Here is a 17,694-nt window from a genome sequence, read left to right on the forward strand (position 1 = left end):
ACACTGCCCCCTCCTCTAAGCAGGCAGACCTGCTACTCTTCCCACGCCGACAGGGCTCCTGTTGCTCTAAATAGTGTCTCCCTCTTGGCTGCCAACAGACTCTGAATCTGCCCTTGGCCCCCATTCCTCTCAGGGTCAGTGCTTTTCCCTGAATTACCAGGACACAGAACCCCAGGAACCTAGGTAAGCGCCTTGGTGGTTACACTTTTATTGTACCATCTTCTCTTGGTGAGAGTTTTCGAGCTCCATAGAGCTCTTCCTCAGACCTGTCTCTCTCACCAACAGAAGTCGTTCCAGTAAAAGATATTACTCACCCGCCTTGTCTCACTAATTTCCTGGGACCGACAGAGCTACAACACTGCATAGATGATTTTTGTAAAGTAACCAGCACAGGGTGTATTTTTGAATATGACAAGTGGTTCTGAAATTCCAAACACACTTTATAATAAATATAAGAGAATTCAGCTTTAAAATTTGTTTTTCCTGAGTATTCATACTAACTTGAAAGTTCTCAGAAAGGAAACACAAGAGGGTTGAGACCATGGCCAAATTCAAATTAGTCTTTAAATTTGAACAAATACATGTGAAATATTCTTCACAAGTCACTCATCTTTAGTGATAGCCCATCATAATACCAAAGATAAATAGGCTTGGTAGAATTCGATTTTATTGTTTTATAATTTTGACGTATAATAATGCTAATTTTTAAGCATTTTTTTATTTTTATCATTTAAATGTTCATAGTTATGCAAAATTATGGGTTTTAAGGGGTTTTTAGATGTTTACCAATTTAAATTTTTACAGTTAGGGAAAATTATGGTGGGTTCAGACAACAGGGGGTATCAGACAATAATCATTTAATGACAGTAGATATTGAAATTCAAAAAGATAAAACTTTATAACCACTAAAATACAAATTGTGAACATTGTATGTCAAAATATACAAAGTAAGATATCCTTAATTCAGACTCTAATAAATTCTCAAGCAACATTTTTCTTTCTTTGCCTATTTATACATTTTTATTATTATTGGTAGAAATGTTTTCCCTCAGTTTGTTTGTGGACGGTGAAACCGAAGTTTATTGACATTTATCAATAAAAATTGAATCCTTCCGAACCTAAAGACTAGCTACGTGGCAATAGACATTTGGAAGAGACACTTTCCATCATGAGAGTCAGGTCTCACACAAAACCAGAAGAATGATAAATATTCTAGATGAGGGCCAAGTTCACTATTAAGTGAATTGGAGGTTATTAGAATACATAAGATTGGGAATGCAGTTGTGTGTGAAGGAAAAAAGAAACATTCTGGGACTGGCTGTTTAGCTCATTTATAAGCTTAATGTAAATGTTCACAGTGTAGTCTGATAGAGCATTAGCAACAGAAAAGTAAGTACATGTATTTTGGATTTTGTTGTAATTCCCTGAGATGCTGAAGGCAGGCCTCTATTATTCCATATGAAATATATTCTCTCTCATTCTCTATCAAGGTATAAAGAGAACCGTACTTGAGAGAATGAGAAAAAAGTTCATCATTGTTTAGGTCCAAAACTGTAACACCTAGAAATACCTCCCATGTTTGAGGCTATTTTTTTACATTGTGGTGATAGTAACATGTTCTATCTTTCAGTAGGTTTCTTAATCTGTATCTTGCTGTTTATTGCTGTGACTGTCGAACATTTTTTTGGAAAATGCAAAAGTAAGTTAACTTATTTTTTTTTGTTTTAATTTGCATAAGGTGTACATGTTTAACAGTGAGGGTGATTTAGTTGGAGATTGGTCCTGCTTTGAGCAGAGGGTTGGACTAGATGACCTCCTGAGGTCTCTTCCAACCCTGACATTCTATGATTCTATGATTAATCATTGGAACAATTTACCAAGGGTTGTGATGGAGTCTCCATCCCTGACAATTTCTAAATCAAGATTGGATGTTTATCTAAAAACTCTGCTCTGGGAATTATTTTGGGGCAGTTCTCTGGCTTGTGTTCTACAGGTGATCAGACTAGATTATTAGAATGGTCTCTTTTGGCCTTGGGGTCAATGGAAAAACTGTCATATTGCAAGTGAATGAGTTTAATTTTCCTTGAAAGAAACAAGGAGAAGCTGACTGAAAACAGCAGAGAGAACACAATGCTGGTCAAATTTGCTGATAGCAAAACTACTGGATCCAAATATCTGTCCTCATGAACCTCACTGAAGGTGGCTAATTTTTGATGTTCATGATGTTTAAAATGCAATTAATGAATCTGAACATGAACTAAGTACATTGATCAATATTAATCTTTTACAGGCCAGTTCCAGAATGTGATTGGTGAGTTTGGCCTCATTTCTAAGCAGTTACACTCAGATTTTGTTTCTATTTTCTATTTGGTTAATTGAAAAAATGTATTTCCTATCATTTCAATTCTCCACACTAGTTGCTTAATAATCCACTTTGCAAGAGGAACTAACAAACAATCAAAACACAAAAACCCTTTCACTGTAGGGCTCAGATTTTGAAAATGCTCAGTTGGGTGAAAGCTCATTTTACCCACATAAATAGTCCATTGGATTAAGTGGACCAAATACAGGTTTTACTTAGTCTTTAATGGCACAATACTCTTTTTCTTAAACATTAAGAACATAAGAACGGCCGCACTGGGTCAGACCAATGATTCATCTAACCCACTATCCTGTCTTCTGATAGTGGCTGGTGCCAAAGAGAATGAACGGAACAGGGCAATTTATCAGCATTACCTGTTGTCCAGTCTCAGCTTCTGGTAGTCAGAGGCTTAGGGACACCCAGAGCACAGGCTTGCGTCCCTGACCATGTTGGCCAATAGCCATTGATGGACCCATCCTCCATGAACTTATTTATGCTTTTGGCCGTCATCCCCTAGCAATGAGTTCCATGGGTTGAGTGTGTGTTGTGTGTTTGTTTTAAACCACCTGCTGCCTATTAATTTTATCAGGTAACCCCTAGTTCTTGTGTTATGCAAAGGGGTAAATAATATTTTCCTTTTCTCTTTCTCCACATCATTCATGATTTCTTAGATCTCTGTTATATTCCCCCTTTGTCATCTCTTTTCCAAGCTGAACAGTCCTAGTCTTTTAAATCTCTTCTTGTATGGGAGCTGTTTCATACCCTTAATCATTTTTATTGTCCTTCTTTGCACTTTTACCAATTTTAACATATTTTTTTTAGATGGGGTGACCAGAACTGCACACAGTATTCAAGGTGTGGGCATACCATGGATCTATATAGTGTCATTATGTTATTTTCAGTCTTATTATCTATCTCTTTCTTAACAGTTCCTAACATTCTGATAGCTTTTTTGACTGCTGATGCACATTGAGCAGATGTTTTCCAAGAATTATCTATGCTTTTGAGAATTTTGCCTGAATTACATCTGAATAAGACTTATGGATTTGGCCAATGTGAATTGAGGGTGCTTAGTACCTCACAGAAGCAGGCAGTAACACACAGAGCTATCGACATAAGCTACCTACCTAATCTAACTCTTTCTTTTTTTGCAAAAATATTTTTTGCACATCTTTTTCTCCTCCTCCCTTCTTTCTCTGTGTTTTGGCTGGGAAAGCTACATTTGCTCTGGAACCAGTGATATCTGAGGCCTTCTCACCTGCTTCAGAGGCAGCTACTTGGTCTTTTTACAGCAGCTGGGAGCCTCATCTGCTGCCCTCACAAGTTCAACATGTATGGTTGACCAATTCATGGTTGATCTGGGAGCCCTCAAGAGAGATCTTGCTGTAAGGTTGACAAGTGTATTCTGTCTCCTCTTGTGTACATATCAAAAACTTCCTTAAAGATGAGCCTTGATCTGGAATTTGACTCAGGATTTTATGGGGTGCCAATGTGAAGTACCAGGGTCATGAGATCTCAGTGACCGGCTTTGTTTCAGTCTTCTTCAGGATCACACCTAACCAAAACCCATGACAAGTTGCCCACTATACAGAACACTTGTTTACAGAAGAAGGCAAAAATATGTATTTATTCAACTCTGTCTTTCCATTGCAGACCAAGTGCAGAGGGTAAGAGGTAAGTTAGTATTGATTTATGTAGCCTTCTAAGCAGGCCAGTGTTAAATAGTACGTCTGATGGAACTGTGTGTACTTTATATTTATTGACAAGAGCACAACTCTCTCTCAGTGTAGTCCACTGTACTGCACTGGTGAATTTCATCCCTATTGTAATTCCAGTGAAGTCAGTACAGTTAGAACAAGGAAGGATTAGGTTGCAGCATTTTTTTCAGAGTATTTGGGATATTCCTATTGGAACAAATGTAGTGTCATTAATTCCCAGAAAGAGGATAACTATGAAGGTTGGATTTCACCTAACCTTTGCATAGTGCTAGATATGATAGGAGCCAGATTTCAAATACAGCATGAACCTGGATGAAGATGTTATGAAAACAGTGATCCTACACTGTGAAGAATAGATAATATTGCTTGATGGTACAAGAGATAGTGAGAGAGTGAAATAGTGGTTATATATGTATAACATAACACAAGTATTAAAGATTAAAGACTCTGTCATATGTGGCTCATTAAATAAGCCATTCATTAAGTTAACAATTCAATCAGCCAATAGTAATGTTAACCAAATTTCCAATTACAAAATGCACATTTTGAGCTGATTTAATCTGTTGCAGAGCAATCCCACGATGACTATGGTAAGTTTGCAATGATTTCTAAGCAGTTGATCTCAGATATTTTTCTCTTTCAGAAATGTATATCCTATTTTACTGAGCTGTCTAATTGATCTAGCTGCCTAATCTGTCACATTTACCTAAATACTTTTAGTATTTCATGCTAGAATATAAGTCCCTCATAGCAGGCAACAATATATATATATATATATAATTGTGACGGGGCAAGGCCAGATGGGTATAGAAAAGTAGTGGGAGATACATATATTAGCTCCAGGCTAAACAAATCCCTGGTACCAGGATAAGTTAAATAGCAGCTGCTCCAGGTCAGTTAAGACACCTGGGGCCAATTAAGAACTTTCCAGAAGGCAGGGAGAATGCTAGGTTGATTGGGACACCTAAAGCCAATCAGGGACTGGCTGAAACTAGTTAAAAGCCTCCCAGTTAGTCAGGTGGGTGCAGATGTCAGGAGCTGTGGGAGGAAGTTGTGCTGTTGGAGAGACTGAGCAGTACACACCATATCAGGCACAAGGAAGGAGGCCCTGAGGTAAGGGTGAAATGGAGCTTGAGGAAGTGGGGGCTTCTGTGGGGAAATAGCCCAGGGAATTGTACATGTCATGTTTCTAAAAGGTCAGCTACCATAGCTGATACTATTAGGGTCCCTGGGCTGGAGCCTGGAGTAGAGGGCGGGCCCCGGCTCCCCCCTTTGTCCCCATCCCCAATTAATCACTGAGACTGGGAGACAACTGAGACTGTGCAAGGGAGGATAGCTTCTCTTCACCTCCCTTTCTGGCTTATGATGAAAATGGCTCAGTAGACTGTGACCCTTGTCTCTAGAGAGAGAAGGGCTACGTGGAGGGTCACAGTGAGCCTCTGAGGCTAGCGAAATCCTCCAGGAAATGCAGGACCCACGGAGACAAGGACAGAGCTTTTATATATATATATATATATATATATATATATATATATATATATATATATATATATAAAAATTGCCCATTCCCTATGTGACAGGCTGGACCCCCTGGGATGTCACCTGCTGTGCAGGGACACCACTGAGTCAGACTATTCTGCCAGTCTGGGCCCCCTTTTACCTGGTCTCACTGGGCTAGCTTTTCTAGCTAAGCACACAGGCAGGACCACACACAGCTGCACAGAGAGACAGAGATCCACTCTGGGAAGGCTCAGTTTAAGGGGCTTGCCAGTGCCAGATGTCCACCCCCCTTGGAGTACAAACCCAAAATTATATGAAATTTGCCTCTTCCCTCAATGTGGAGGAGAGTATGCACAACTTCTTGCCCCCATCCCCCAGTTAGAAATCACACAAACTGAGTTATATTGTAAACCAGAAATAAATGTATTAACTATAGAATCATAGAATAACAGTTGGAAGGGACCTCTGGAGGCCATCTAGTCCAACCCCCTGCCCAGAGCAGGACCAATCCCAACTAAATCATCCCAGCCAGGGCTTTGTCAAGCCTGATCTTAAAAACTTCTAAGGAAGGGGATTCCACCACCTCCCTAGGTAACGCATTCCAGTGTTTCACCACCCTCCAAGTGAAAAGTTTTTCCTAATATCCAACCTAAACCTCCCCCACTGCAACTTGAGACCATTACTCCTTGTCCTGTCATCTGCTATCACTGAGAATAGTCTAGATCCATCCTCTTTGGATCCACCTTTCAGGTAGTTAAAAGCAGTTATCAAATCCCCCCTCAATCTTCTCTTCTGTAGACTAAACAATCCCAGTTCCCTCAGCCTCTCCTCATAACTCATGTGTTCCAGTCCCCTAATCATTTTTGTTGCCCTTCGCTGGACTCTCTCCAATTTCTCCACATCCTTCTTGTAGTGCAGGGCCCAAAACTGGACTCAGTACTCCAGATGAGGCCTCACCAGTGTCGAATAGAGAAGAACGATCACGTCCCTCGATCTGCTGGCAATGCCCCTACTTATACACCCCAAAATGCCATTGGCCTTCTTGGCAACAAGGGCACACTGTTGACTCATATCCAGCTTCTCGTCCACTGTCACCCCTAGGTCCTTCTCTGCAGAACTGCTGCCAAGCGATTCGGTCCCTAGTCTGTAGCGGTGCATTGGATTCTTCCATCCTAAGTGCAGGACTCTGCACTTGTCCTTGTTGAACCTCATCAGATTTCTTTTGGCCCAATCCTCCAATTTGTCTAGGTCCCTCTGTATCCTATCCCTACCCTCCAGTGTATCTACCACTCCTCCCAGTTTAGTGTCATCTGCAAACTTGCTGAGGGTGCAATCCACACCATCCTCCAGATCATTAATGAAGATATTGAACAAAACCGGCCCCAGGACCAACCCTTGTGGCACTCTGCTAGATACCGGCTGCCAACTAGACATGGAGCCATTGATCACTACCTGTTGAGCCCGACAATCTAGCCAACTTTCTACCCACCTTGTAGTGCATCCATCCAGCCCATACTTCTTTAACTTGCTGACAAGAATACTGTGGGAGTATTTTAATAACAGGAGTATTTTAAGTAGTTAAGGAGGTAGCAGACAGAACAGGGCAGATTACTAAGAAAATAAAACAGAGCATGAAAACTAACTTAATACACTAAAGAAACTGGTTGCATGTAAGGTCTCACCCTAAATGTGATTCTAATAATCTTATTCACAGGCCTGAGACCCTTCCAGCCTGCGTCCAGTTGTTTCCCCCAGTTCATAGAATCATAGAATATCAGGGTTAAAAGGAACCTCAGGAGGTCATCTAGTCCAATCCCCTGCTCAAAGCAGGACCAATTCCCAATTTTTGCCCCAGATCCTTAATTGGCCCCCTTAAGGATTGAACTCACAACCCTGGGTTTAGCAGGCCAATGCTCAAACCACTGAGCTATCCCTCCCCTGTCTTAGTTGTTTCCAGCAGTCATCTTGGGTGGGGTTGCAGGGGAGAACTGATGACCTGGATTACCTCACTTCCCACCCTTAAATAGGATTTGCATAAGGCGGGAGTCCTTTGTTTCCTAGTTTGACACACACACCCCAGCTTCTCCTGGAAAAGTACAGAATTCAAGATGGGTTCCAGTAGCAGGTGACATGATCACATGCCTCTGTAGGGCCCCTGTGGCCATTCTTCACAGGCTGACCCACAAGTTCACTGGAAGACTAAGGTCTTTTACAGTCCATTGTCTCTTGCTGATGGACCATCAGCACTGTCCGGCTTTTTCATTATTGTACCTGAAGTGTTAGTAGGGGGCGTCATCCAAAGTAGCATAGTTGAAATATAGACACAGAGTCAATATTCCTAATTGCAGATACAGAAATGATACATGCATACTGAATAGGATTATCCTATTTGTGTATTATAACCTTTCAAATGATACCTTACAAGAGTTACCTTGCATAAAACATATCTTAGTTATGTCGTATTCCTACCACAAACATATTTTCGTAAAGAATATGGAGTATAACTATGCTTCCAGAGTAATGCAAATTTATAAGAATCCTTCTCGTTGTGCCAGTATCATCCTGAACTCATTCTCCAGCTTCAGAAGACTTAAAAATTTTCTCCAGTCATCAGTGGGACAGACACCACTGAATAATGTAACTGTCCTAATGTGCATCAAGACAATACCAGGGAACTAGATGTAAATAAGATTGCTGACAGTTTCATCCAGAAAGTTACAGTGAGACATAATGTCTTTAAATTGGGACGTTAGTGAAAACAGCTTGTAGGTGATTGCAATGGTTTTAATATAATGTAATTCATGATAATGTAATTATGTAGTTCATAACAATTTAATCATTATTAAAATAGTAATGATATCAGTGATAGACACATTCAAATAATTAGAATAGGAAAGAAGTATATAAATATGCTGAAAATAGCCTCCTCCCAAAACTGGCAGAGTATACCACCACCCTGCTCAGCACACACACCCCTTCAATAGCACCCACCGGCCAAAAAAAAAAAGTCAGTGCCTATAGAAAAAAAAAAAAAAACCTCTTCCATTATTCACATCTGTGTCATTCCTTTTCAGACCGACTACGGATAGAAATGGGTAAGTTTGACTTGATTTATGTAGGTTTCCACTCAAGGAGAAAGGGATGGAGCATATAATGGAATTACAGGTGCTTCATATTTGCTGATCAAAGCAGTGCTCCCTTTCAGAGCAATCCACTGCACAGCGGTGGCCAAGTCCATCTCTGCTGTGACTTCAGTAATGTCAGTGTAGTTACATCAGGGAAAAATAGGCCCCAGGGTTTTTTCTGCAATCTTGTTATAATCACAGCTAACAAACCCCTATCCCAACTCACTCCCTCCTCCCATTTAAATCTCTTTTTTTTTTTTTACTAAAGAAAACTGTGTACTTTCTTTTTAGATCAACTGCAGAGTGAAAGGGGTAAGTTTACATTGATTTCTGTAAGCTTCTGCTCAAGCTACCAAGACAAGGAAAAGTTATTGAAGCTGCTTTGGTCCCAGAATATTAGAGCGACAAGGTGGGTAAAGTAAAGTCTTTCATTGAACCAACTTCTGTTGGTGAAAGAGACAAGCTTTCAAGCTTACAGAGAGCTCTTTTTTTTTTTCAGATCTGGGAACAGCTCTGCAGAACTGTTTGTCTCTTTCAATGACAGAATTTGATCCAATAAAAGATATTACCTTACCCACCTTTTCTCATTAAAAAAGCAAGAATATATTTGTGAAAATGTGTTTGTTTAGCTGAGATAAAATAAAGTGCCCATGTGCAAGCTGTGAGCGCCCTGCCAATTATTTCAAAATACAAAATCAGATAAAAACTTCACTCCTGTCTGACAACACCTCAACATATTGGTGAGCTCTGAAGCATGCTCTGAAAGTTTGGAAATCCAGGTTATTTCAGACCTAGGTCGGGAGGGTATTCCAAAGCCCCAGGAACTTTATATAGAGCGCTCTGCCACTAGCAACTTTATATTAAGGAGATCTAGCCTCAGCTTCTTTGCTGATTGCAGCTGTGGCATGACATGAAGGAACTGCATGTGATATATATTCATTATCTAGAGTGCTGCTCCATGTCAGTGGAGTCTACTACACAGCAGTGGCCAAATTCATCCTTGTTGTGAAGTCGGTGCGATTTACATCAAGGATGAATTAGATGACAGTTTTTGCAAAACTCCTGTTGGAACAAATGTTAGTTTATTTAATTCTTAGCAAGAGGGCTAATCTGTAGAGTGGATTTCTGCTAATCTTTGCATAATCTGCTAAACTTTGATCATATGAGAAGCAAATATTAAATACAGGTGGGATTGGTAATTAATGCAGTGACCATCGTATGTTGTGAAAAAAATATTTTACATTTTCTTGGAAGACCTGAGAAAGAACCAGTGATGACAGGCTGGGAGCAGCAGGATGGTGGTAAAATATATACATAGCACAATATATTTGGCACTATGTGGGTCATTGAATAAGGTTTATTGGTGCTATTCACAAAGTTAAAAATTCAGTCAGCTAAATGTATTGTTAAACGTTCAAGAACCAAAAATAATAATAATCTAATTTAATCTGTTGCAGTCCAATTCTGTAATGATTGTGGTAAGTTTGCACTGATTTGTAAGTAGTGATTTTCAGATTTCTTTTCTGCTTTGCAATGTATATCCTATATGTCTAAACTTTCTACTTATCTACTTACCTACTCTGTCTCATTTACCTCAAAATGTCCAGCAGTTTTATTTCTAGAGTGTCTGATCACCTTACAAATCATCATTCTGATAAAGTGTCTCATATTGTCTATATGCCTCCCAGAAACTAGCAGGTAATAATTATTAAACATTTTTTTGCAAATTTCCTACTCTTTCCCTTTGTTTTCCTTTTTGCAGCTGTGGGAAAGCCAGGCTAAATGAATGGGCTGTCCACTTGCTCTGCATTTTGAAAACTGTGACATGATTATCACAGTTCAGGGCAACTCTCCCTGTATTACCCCTCTGTGGTCTCTTGAGGGCTCATCAGTCATCACCTCTCTTGGACAGAGATATGTGTCTCTCTCCCTCCTGACTGGGGTTTGTCAAGGCTGCACAGTTCCCTGCCTACAATGTGATATCCCCAGCAAGCCAGACTGCCTAAACTGGCCTGCATCTGTACTTTGCTTTCTCTTCAAAGTCTATGTGCAGCTGGAATTGCCAGCAGGCACAAGTTACCACGTAGCTTTTTATATGCAAACATATTTCTTTGCAAGGTGAAAGATTTACAGAGAAAACAGTGCAGTAAGATATCCCAAAGATATTTTAGGAAATTGCCATATCTGTCGCAATGATATTCATGGGTGACTGGTATGAGTAGAGGATGCAGGGTGAGCTAATTCCTTATCCATCAGCATCCTGTGACCATTACACTTTTCCTGCTGTCTTTCTATAGCTCCCATCTAACAGCCACCTCTGCCAAGTTATACTATGTAGAAAACATTTGTTTACAGGATAGAACAAAAACTCTGCTGTTACTCAAATGTGTGTCATTCCTTTACAGCCCAACTACAAGGGCAAATTGGTAAGTTTGGTGTGTTTGGGATGTGATATCACCTGTTTTCTTTGATCTGTGGGCTGCAACCTTAAACAGTTTAAGTTAGTTAACATAATAAAGTTTTTTGTTTGTTTTACATTTCTTCTTGTTTTCAGTAACCCAAATTTAATGCACAGATTAACTTAATTTGTTTACAGTGTAGTAGGGGCCAAGTCTTTTATAACACAAGCTATACTTTTGCAATCAATTCTGTGAGCAGGGCCTGCCTCTTGCTCACAACTTAACTTTGTGTTATAGCAGCAAGATTTTAACTACTTTAGCCCAGGCCTCATACCAGGCCTCTTATATCTGGTCTTATGTCTGACACATGGGCTTATGTTTCAGGACCTCTTCCTACTCCACCTTCTATTGATGCAGAGATGGAGCTGATGATGGACTTATATTTGCTTTATATTTGCTGACCGGAGCACCCCTCCCTCACAGAATAGTCCACTGCACAGCCATAGCCAGAAGTATCCCTGCTGAAAATGCAGAGCTTCTAGTGCACTCTCACACTTATTTAAACCTAGGGTTTCCAGATGTCTGGTTTTTGACCGGAATGGGTCGAAAAGGGACCCTGGCGGCTCTGGTCAGCACTGCCGATCAGGCCGTTAAAAGTCCAGTCGGCGGTGCTGTCTAAGGCAGGCTAGTCCCTGTCTGTCCTGGCACCACGCTGTGCCCTGGAAGCGCCCAGCAAGTCCAGTTCCTAGGCAGTGGTGCATGGGGCTCTGTGCGCTGCCCCCGCACTCCCATTGGCCAGGAACCACGGCCAATGGGAGCAGGGGAGGGCCGTGCCTGCGGGCGAGAGCAGCACCCAGAACTTCCTGTCCCCCCCTCTCCTATCCCCCCCCTGCCTAGCACCCGGACCTGCTGGCCGCTTCCGGAGTGCAACGCGGAGCTGGGACAGGTAGGGACTAGACTGCCTTAGACCTGCTGCACTACTGACTGGGTAAGCCTGTGCCCCAATGCTGATCCCCTACCCCGATCCTGAGCACCCCACCAAACCCAGAGACCCCTCCTTCACCCCAAACCCCTCATCCCTGGTCCCACCCCAGAGCCTGCACCCCCAGCTGGAGCTCTCACCCCCCCTGCATCCCAACCCCGAGCCCCATCACTGAGCCCCCCACCAAATCCAGAGACCCCTCCTGCACCCCAAACCCCTCATCCCTGGCCCCACCCCAGAGCCCGCACCCCCTGCCTCAACCCACAGCCCCCTCCTGCACTCCGAATCCCTTGACCCCACAGCCTAGAGACCCCTCCTGCACCCCAAACCCTTCACCCCTGGCCCCACCTTAGAGCCCCCAGCCCAGAGCCCGCACCCCCTCCCACACCTCAACCCCCTTCCTCAACTGGCAGCCCACTCCTACACTCCAAATATCTCAGCCCGCACCCCCAGCCATAGCTCTCACCCCCTTCCACACCCCAACTCCCTGCCCCACCCCAGAGCCCCCGCCCACACCCTGAAGCCCTCATTTCTGGCCTCACCCCAGAGCTCGCACCCCAGTTAGAGCCCTCACCCCCTCCCAACCCCCTTCCCCAACACAGTGAAAGCGAGTGAGGATGCGGGAAAGCGAGCCACAGAGGGAGGGGGAATGTAGTGAGCGGGGACAGGGCCTTGGGAAGGGGCGGGGCTAGGATGTTCAGCTTTGTGCGATTAGAAAGTTGGCAGCCCTATTTAAGCCCCAGTCTTGAATTGGGCCTTTCTAAAAAATAAAGAAAAAAAGTTGCTGTCTTTTTATAACTCTCACCTAACAGAATCTACCCCCTCTGAACCTCTATAAAAGAATTATTTTGAAGAAGAGGGGAATTTATTTTCTTACTCAAATAGTTGTCATTCTTTTGCAGATCAACAACAGAGAGAAATGAGTAAGTTTTCATTGATTTATATAGCCTGCTACTCAAGCAAAGGAAAAAAGAGAGGATATATGGTGGAATTGTGGATGCTGTGTATTAGTTGTTTAGAAATCGGTTCTCTCTGAAAACATTCCACTGCGCAGACATGGCTAAATTCATCCCATCTGTAACTACAGTGATGTCATTGTAGTAACACTCGGGTAAGTTAGTCCCTAGGATTTTGAAAAACTCCCAACATATTTTTTTCCTGAATTTGTATTCAGACGTTTGCAGAGGGGGGGAAACTATTTCATTAGTCATATGTGCAATATTGCCAACAGCCTCCTAACCACCTGCAGATTTGAGAAGGAATTTTTAGGAGCTGCATGTATTGAATGTCCAGCAACAGTGAATTGTCCAGAAGGACCTATTGTATTCAAGATGCTTGAAGAAAAGGGGAAAATTATGTAATTACTCAAATGTGTGTCATTCTTTTACAGATGAGCTTCAGAGACAAAGGGGTAAGTTAGCACCGAGTTGTGCAGCTTTCTACTCTTGAGAAGAGAGAGGATATTGGTTAGAAATGACTGTATTATTGTTGAAGGAACCAAGGGCAGCAGTGATGAACTGGAGGGAGATTAGTGAAGTTTATCGCAGCTGGTAGTTGGGTTACATTGCTCATATTTCGTCAGACGATTGTTAGGAGTGGCTGTTATTTGTGCTGTATTGGGAGTGTCAGATTGTCACAGGAAGCTACAGTTTGTTGCCATTTTTGGCACATCTGCTGGGAAATCTATGAGCTTCTCCTGGGGAATGTACTCTCAAGGGGGATGGGCTTCCCAGCTCATGGAGGAGATAAAGTGTGCTGCCTGGAAACTACACTTTGAAGCTAAAGCAGGTTCTATCCATGGGATCCTGGACCATCCACTGAGAGATTCTTCTCCTTCAAGTGTACTCTGCATACTCTCACTCATGAGAACTCTCCAGACCAGTGCAGCCCTGAACAGTAGAGTTCTAGCCAATCATAGCCATTGAAGTGCTCATTCACCTCCCTCACCCCTCCCCTCAGTGAACTTGGAGCATTCCAGGGCTAGGGTACAAAAGGGGCAGTGAGTTCCTTCTCACTGTGACCAGATGAATAGTTTTATGTGGAGCTCAGGAATACTTTTGTGGTATGATTGGTGGCTAGCATTAAAACGTAGTTAATCAAATAGGAATGAGTTAGCATTTAGTAGTAGGAGATTAGATAGTTACTTGAATGGAATTGAAGAAGAAACCCAGTTTCAAAAGGTGTGTATCTTATCTAGCGGTGTTCCCAGCATTAGATACAACATGTTTAGGTGAAGGACACTCACCCTCCAAGTGTTCAATTTGCTTTACATTTTACCAAGAGAGCAAAGAAAGAAAGACAAAATAGGCTTCAGGCACTTAAACGTTGCAAGAAGCACTGTCTCCAAAACCATCTTGAAGTGGGACAGGACAAGGTTAACTCAACTGTATATCCTATATTTCTAAGTCTAAACAGAAGTCCCTAAATCATCCATTATGTAGCAGAGCTTTTTTTAAGAAAATACTACTCAGTATGTGTCCAGTTCTGCAAACTCTGAGTTACATGAGGTATCTTTCTCCACATAAATAGTTGCTTTGAAGATAATTGGCCAAATACAGAATTTTGTAAGTTGTTAGTCACATAGAACATCTTTTCACATCCACACTTCTACCTGGGTAAGCCTTGAACAAGTATTTTAAGCTGCAACACAAATCTGTTTCCCTACTTAATGTTCTTGAATATTAGATTCATACATTTTAATCTTTTACATTTTCTGTAATGATTTGCCATATTATATCAATTTGTCTGTCTACAGATATAGAACATACTGATGCTTACAGTATCCAAGCACCTTAAAAATAATCACTTGTATTGTATAAAGTCCCGTATGTTGTCTAAATTTCTCCTTCCACCCCTGGAAGGGGATGGCACATCCCTGCCTCCTGTTCACTACATGTTTGTTCGATAAAGGTAATAGTGTTGATAACTAGACTTCTGTACGGTGTTTGATTTGTTTAATCCATTTGGATTAAAATACTAGATCAATATAAAATTAACATGACGCATTACATGGATTTAAAGTGACTAACTCATAGGTCTCCAAATGTAACTGCAAACATGGAATCCTCACAGAGTGGGAGTGCTTGTAGTGTGGTCCCACAGGGATTGTGTTTTGGCCCTACTCTATTTAACATTTTCACGAATGATTATACCAAAATTAGCAGCGTAGTGACATCTTCAAGGGCAGAAGGATGGGCTAGCTGTCTCCAGCACATACCTAGTGTTTCAGATGGGATCGTGTGTTGGGTAGATAGGCCCTCACACTGCTGTCACTGCCATGATTACACTTTTATTTCTAGTACACTAGCTCAATCACAGCCAGTGTGGGCATACACCTCCTGGCTCTAGTGTAGACATACCCTGAGAGTTACATAGACTGTTCTCTTTATACATCCTACTGTATTTTCCTACTTTATTTTCCACTGCATGCATCTGATGCATTGAGCTTTAGCCCACGAAAACTTATGCTCAAATAAATTTGTTAGTCTCTAAGGTGCCATTAGAAACATAGATAGCTGGGTATGTGATGATTGGGAGAACTGCATGGTGACTTGTCTGCCTGGTGAGAAGGTTGTGGATCTCTCAAGACATCTAGATAGACTTACATGCAGTGCTGGGGAGGAGCCGCTGGTCGTGATACATGTAGGTACCGATGACATAGGGAAGTATAGAAGAGATTCTGGAGGCCAAATTTAGGCTGCTAGGTAAGAGATTGAAGTCCAGGACCTCCAAGGTAGCATTCTCTGAAATGCTTCCAGTTCCACGCACAGGGCCAGTTAGACAGATAAAACTGCAGGGTCTCAATGTGTGGATGAGATGATGGTGTAGGGAGGAGGGGTTTAGATTTATTAGGAACTGGGGAAACTTTTGGGAAAGGGGGAGCCAATACAGGAAGGAAGGGCTCCACCTAAACCAAAATGGAACCAGATTGCTGGCACTTAAGAAGGTCGTAGAGCAGTTTTTAAACTAAGGGCTGGTCGAAAGCTGACTGGTGTGGAGGAGCATGTGGTTCGGGGAGGATCTATTAATGGAGATCCTCTATATCCTAGTAAGGAGGAGAGGATGGAAGATGATAAAATACAGGTAGGATCTGATGAGAAACAGTCAAATGAAAAAGAGTCTCATTCAAGCACATCATGTAATGGCAGACAGCTAAAAAGTGACAACTTTTTAAAGTGCTTATATACAAATGCTAGAAGTCTAAGTAATAAGATGAGTGAATTAGAGTGCCTTGTATTAAATGAGGCTATTGATCTAATAGAACATAAGAATGGCCATACTGGGTCAGACCAAAGCTCCTTCAAGCCCGGTATCCTGTCCTCTGACAATGGCCAATGGCAGGTGTCCCAAAGGGAATGAAAAGACAGGTTATCATCAAGTGATTCATGCCCTGTCAGCCAATCCCAGCTTCTGGCAAACAGAGACCAGGGACACCATTCCTGCCCATTGTGGCTAATAGCCATTGATGGACCTATCACAGAAACTTGGTGGAATGAGGATAATCAATGGGACACAGTAATACCAGGGTACAAAACATATCGGAAGGACAGAACAGGTCGTGCTGGTAGGGGAGTGGCACTATCTGTGAAAGAAAGCTTAGAATCAAATGAAGTAAAAAATCTTAAATGAACCAAATTGTACCATATAATCTCTATTGATATTAATTCCATGCTCTAATAATAAGAATATAGCAGTAGGGATATATTACCAACCACCTGAACAGGACGGTGATAATGACTGTGAAATGATCAGGGAGATTAGAGAGGCTATAAAAATAGAAAAACTCAATAAGGGGGGATTTCACTATCCCTACACTGACTGAATACATGTCACTTCAGGATGGGATGCAGAGATAAAGTTTCTTGACACCTTAAATGACTGCTTCCTGGAGCAGTTAGTCCTGGAACCCACAAGATAAGAGGCAATTCTTGATTTGGTCCTAAGTGGACCACAAGATCTGATCCAAGAGCTGAACACAGCTGGACCGCTTGGTAATAGTGACAATCATATAATTAAATTTAACATCCCTGTGGTGAGGAAAACACCACAGCAGTCCAACACTGTAGCATTTAATTTCAGAAAGGGGGACTACACAAAATTGAGAAAGTTAGTTAAACAGAAATTAAAAGGAACAGTGCCAAAAGAGAAATCCCTGCAAGCTGCATGGAAACTTTTTAAAGACACCATAATAGAGGCTCAAACTAAATGTATACCCCAAATTAAAAAACAGCAAGAGAACCAAAAAAGTGCCACCATAGCTAAACAACAACGTGAAAGAAGCAGTGGGATGTACAAAGGCACCCTTTAAAAAGTGGAAGTTAAATCCAAGTGAGGAAAATAGAAAGGAGCATATACTCTGGCAAATGAAGTGTAAAAATATAATTAGGAAGGCCAAAAAAGAATTTGAAGAACAGCTAGCCAAAGACTCAAAAAGTAATAGCAAAAATTCTTTTAAGTACATCAGAAGTAGGAAGCCTGCTTAAAAAAAAACAAAAAAAAACAGTGGGACCTCTGGATGATTGAGATGCTAAAGGAGCACTCAAGGATGATAAAGCTATTGCAGAGAAACTAAATTAATTCACTGCATGAGTCTTCATGGCTGAGGATG

At 41.7% G+C, this 17,694-nt stretch overlaps 1 protein-coding gene across 7 annotated transcripts in view; it reads left to right on the forward strand.

The window, feature by feature from the left end:
- LOC140902055 (butyrophilin subfamily 1 member A1) overlaps nt 1-17,694 on the forward strand; it is a 74,507-nt gene that overhangs the window by 34,527 nt on the left and 22,286 nt on the right. For 3 of the 7 annotated variants that reach the window (XM_073321696.2, XM_073321693.2, XM_073321690.2), the window contains exons 7-16: nt 1,631-1,699; nt 2,291-2,311; nt 4,016-4,036; nt 4,650-4,670; nt 8,655-8,675; nt 8,997-9,017; nt 10,163-10,183; nt 11,111-11,131; nt 12,989-13,009; nt 13,477-13,497. In XM_073321696.2, coding sequence (XP_073177797.2) covers nt 1,631-1,699; nt 2,291-2,311; nt 4,016-4,036; nt 4,650-4,670; nt 8,655-8,675; nt 8,997-9,017; nt 10,163-10,183; nt 11,111-11,131; nt 12,989-13,009; nt 13,477-13,497 — 258 coding nt within the window. The remainder of the gene's footprint in view (nt 1-1,630; nt 1,700-2,290; nt 2,312-4,015; nt 4,037-4,649; nt 4,671-8,654; nt 8,676-8,996; nt 9,018-10,162; nt 10,184-11,110; nt 11,132-12,988; nt 13,010-13,476; nt 13,498-17,694) is intronic. The other 4 variants (XM_073321691.2, XM_073321692.2, XM_073321695.2 and 1 more) reach the window with 4 other exon arrangements.

Source organism: Lepidochelys kempii, chromosome 23 (assembly GCF_965140285.1).
Source record: "Lepidochelys kempii isolate rLepKem1 chromosome 23, rLepKem1.hap1, whole genome shotgun sequence".
Classification (NCBI taxonomy): Eukaryota; Metazoa; Chordata; order Testudines; family Cheloniidae; genus Lepidochelys; species Lepidochelys kempii.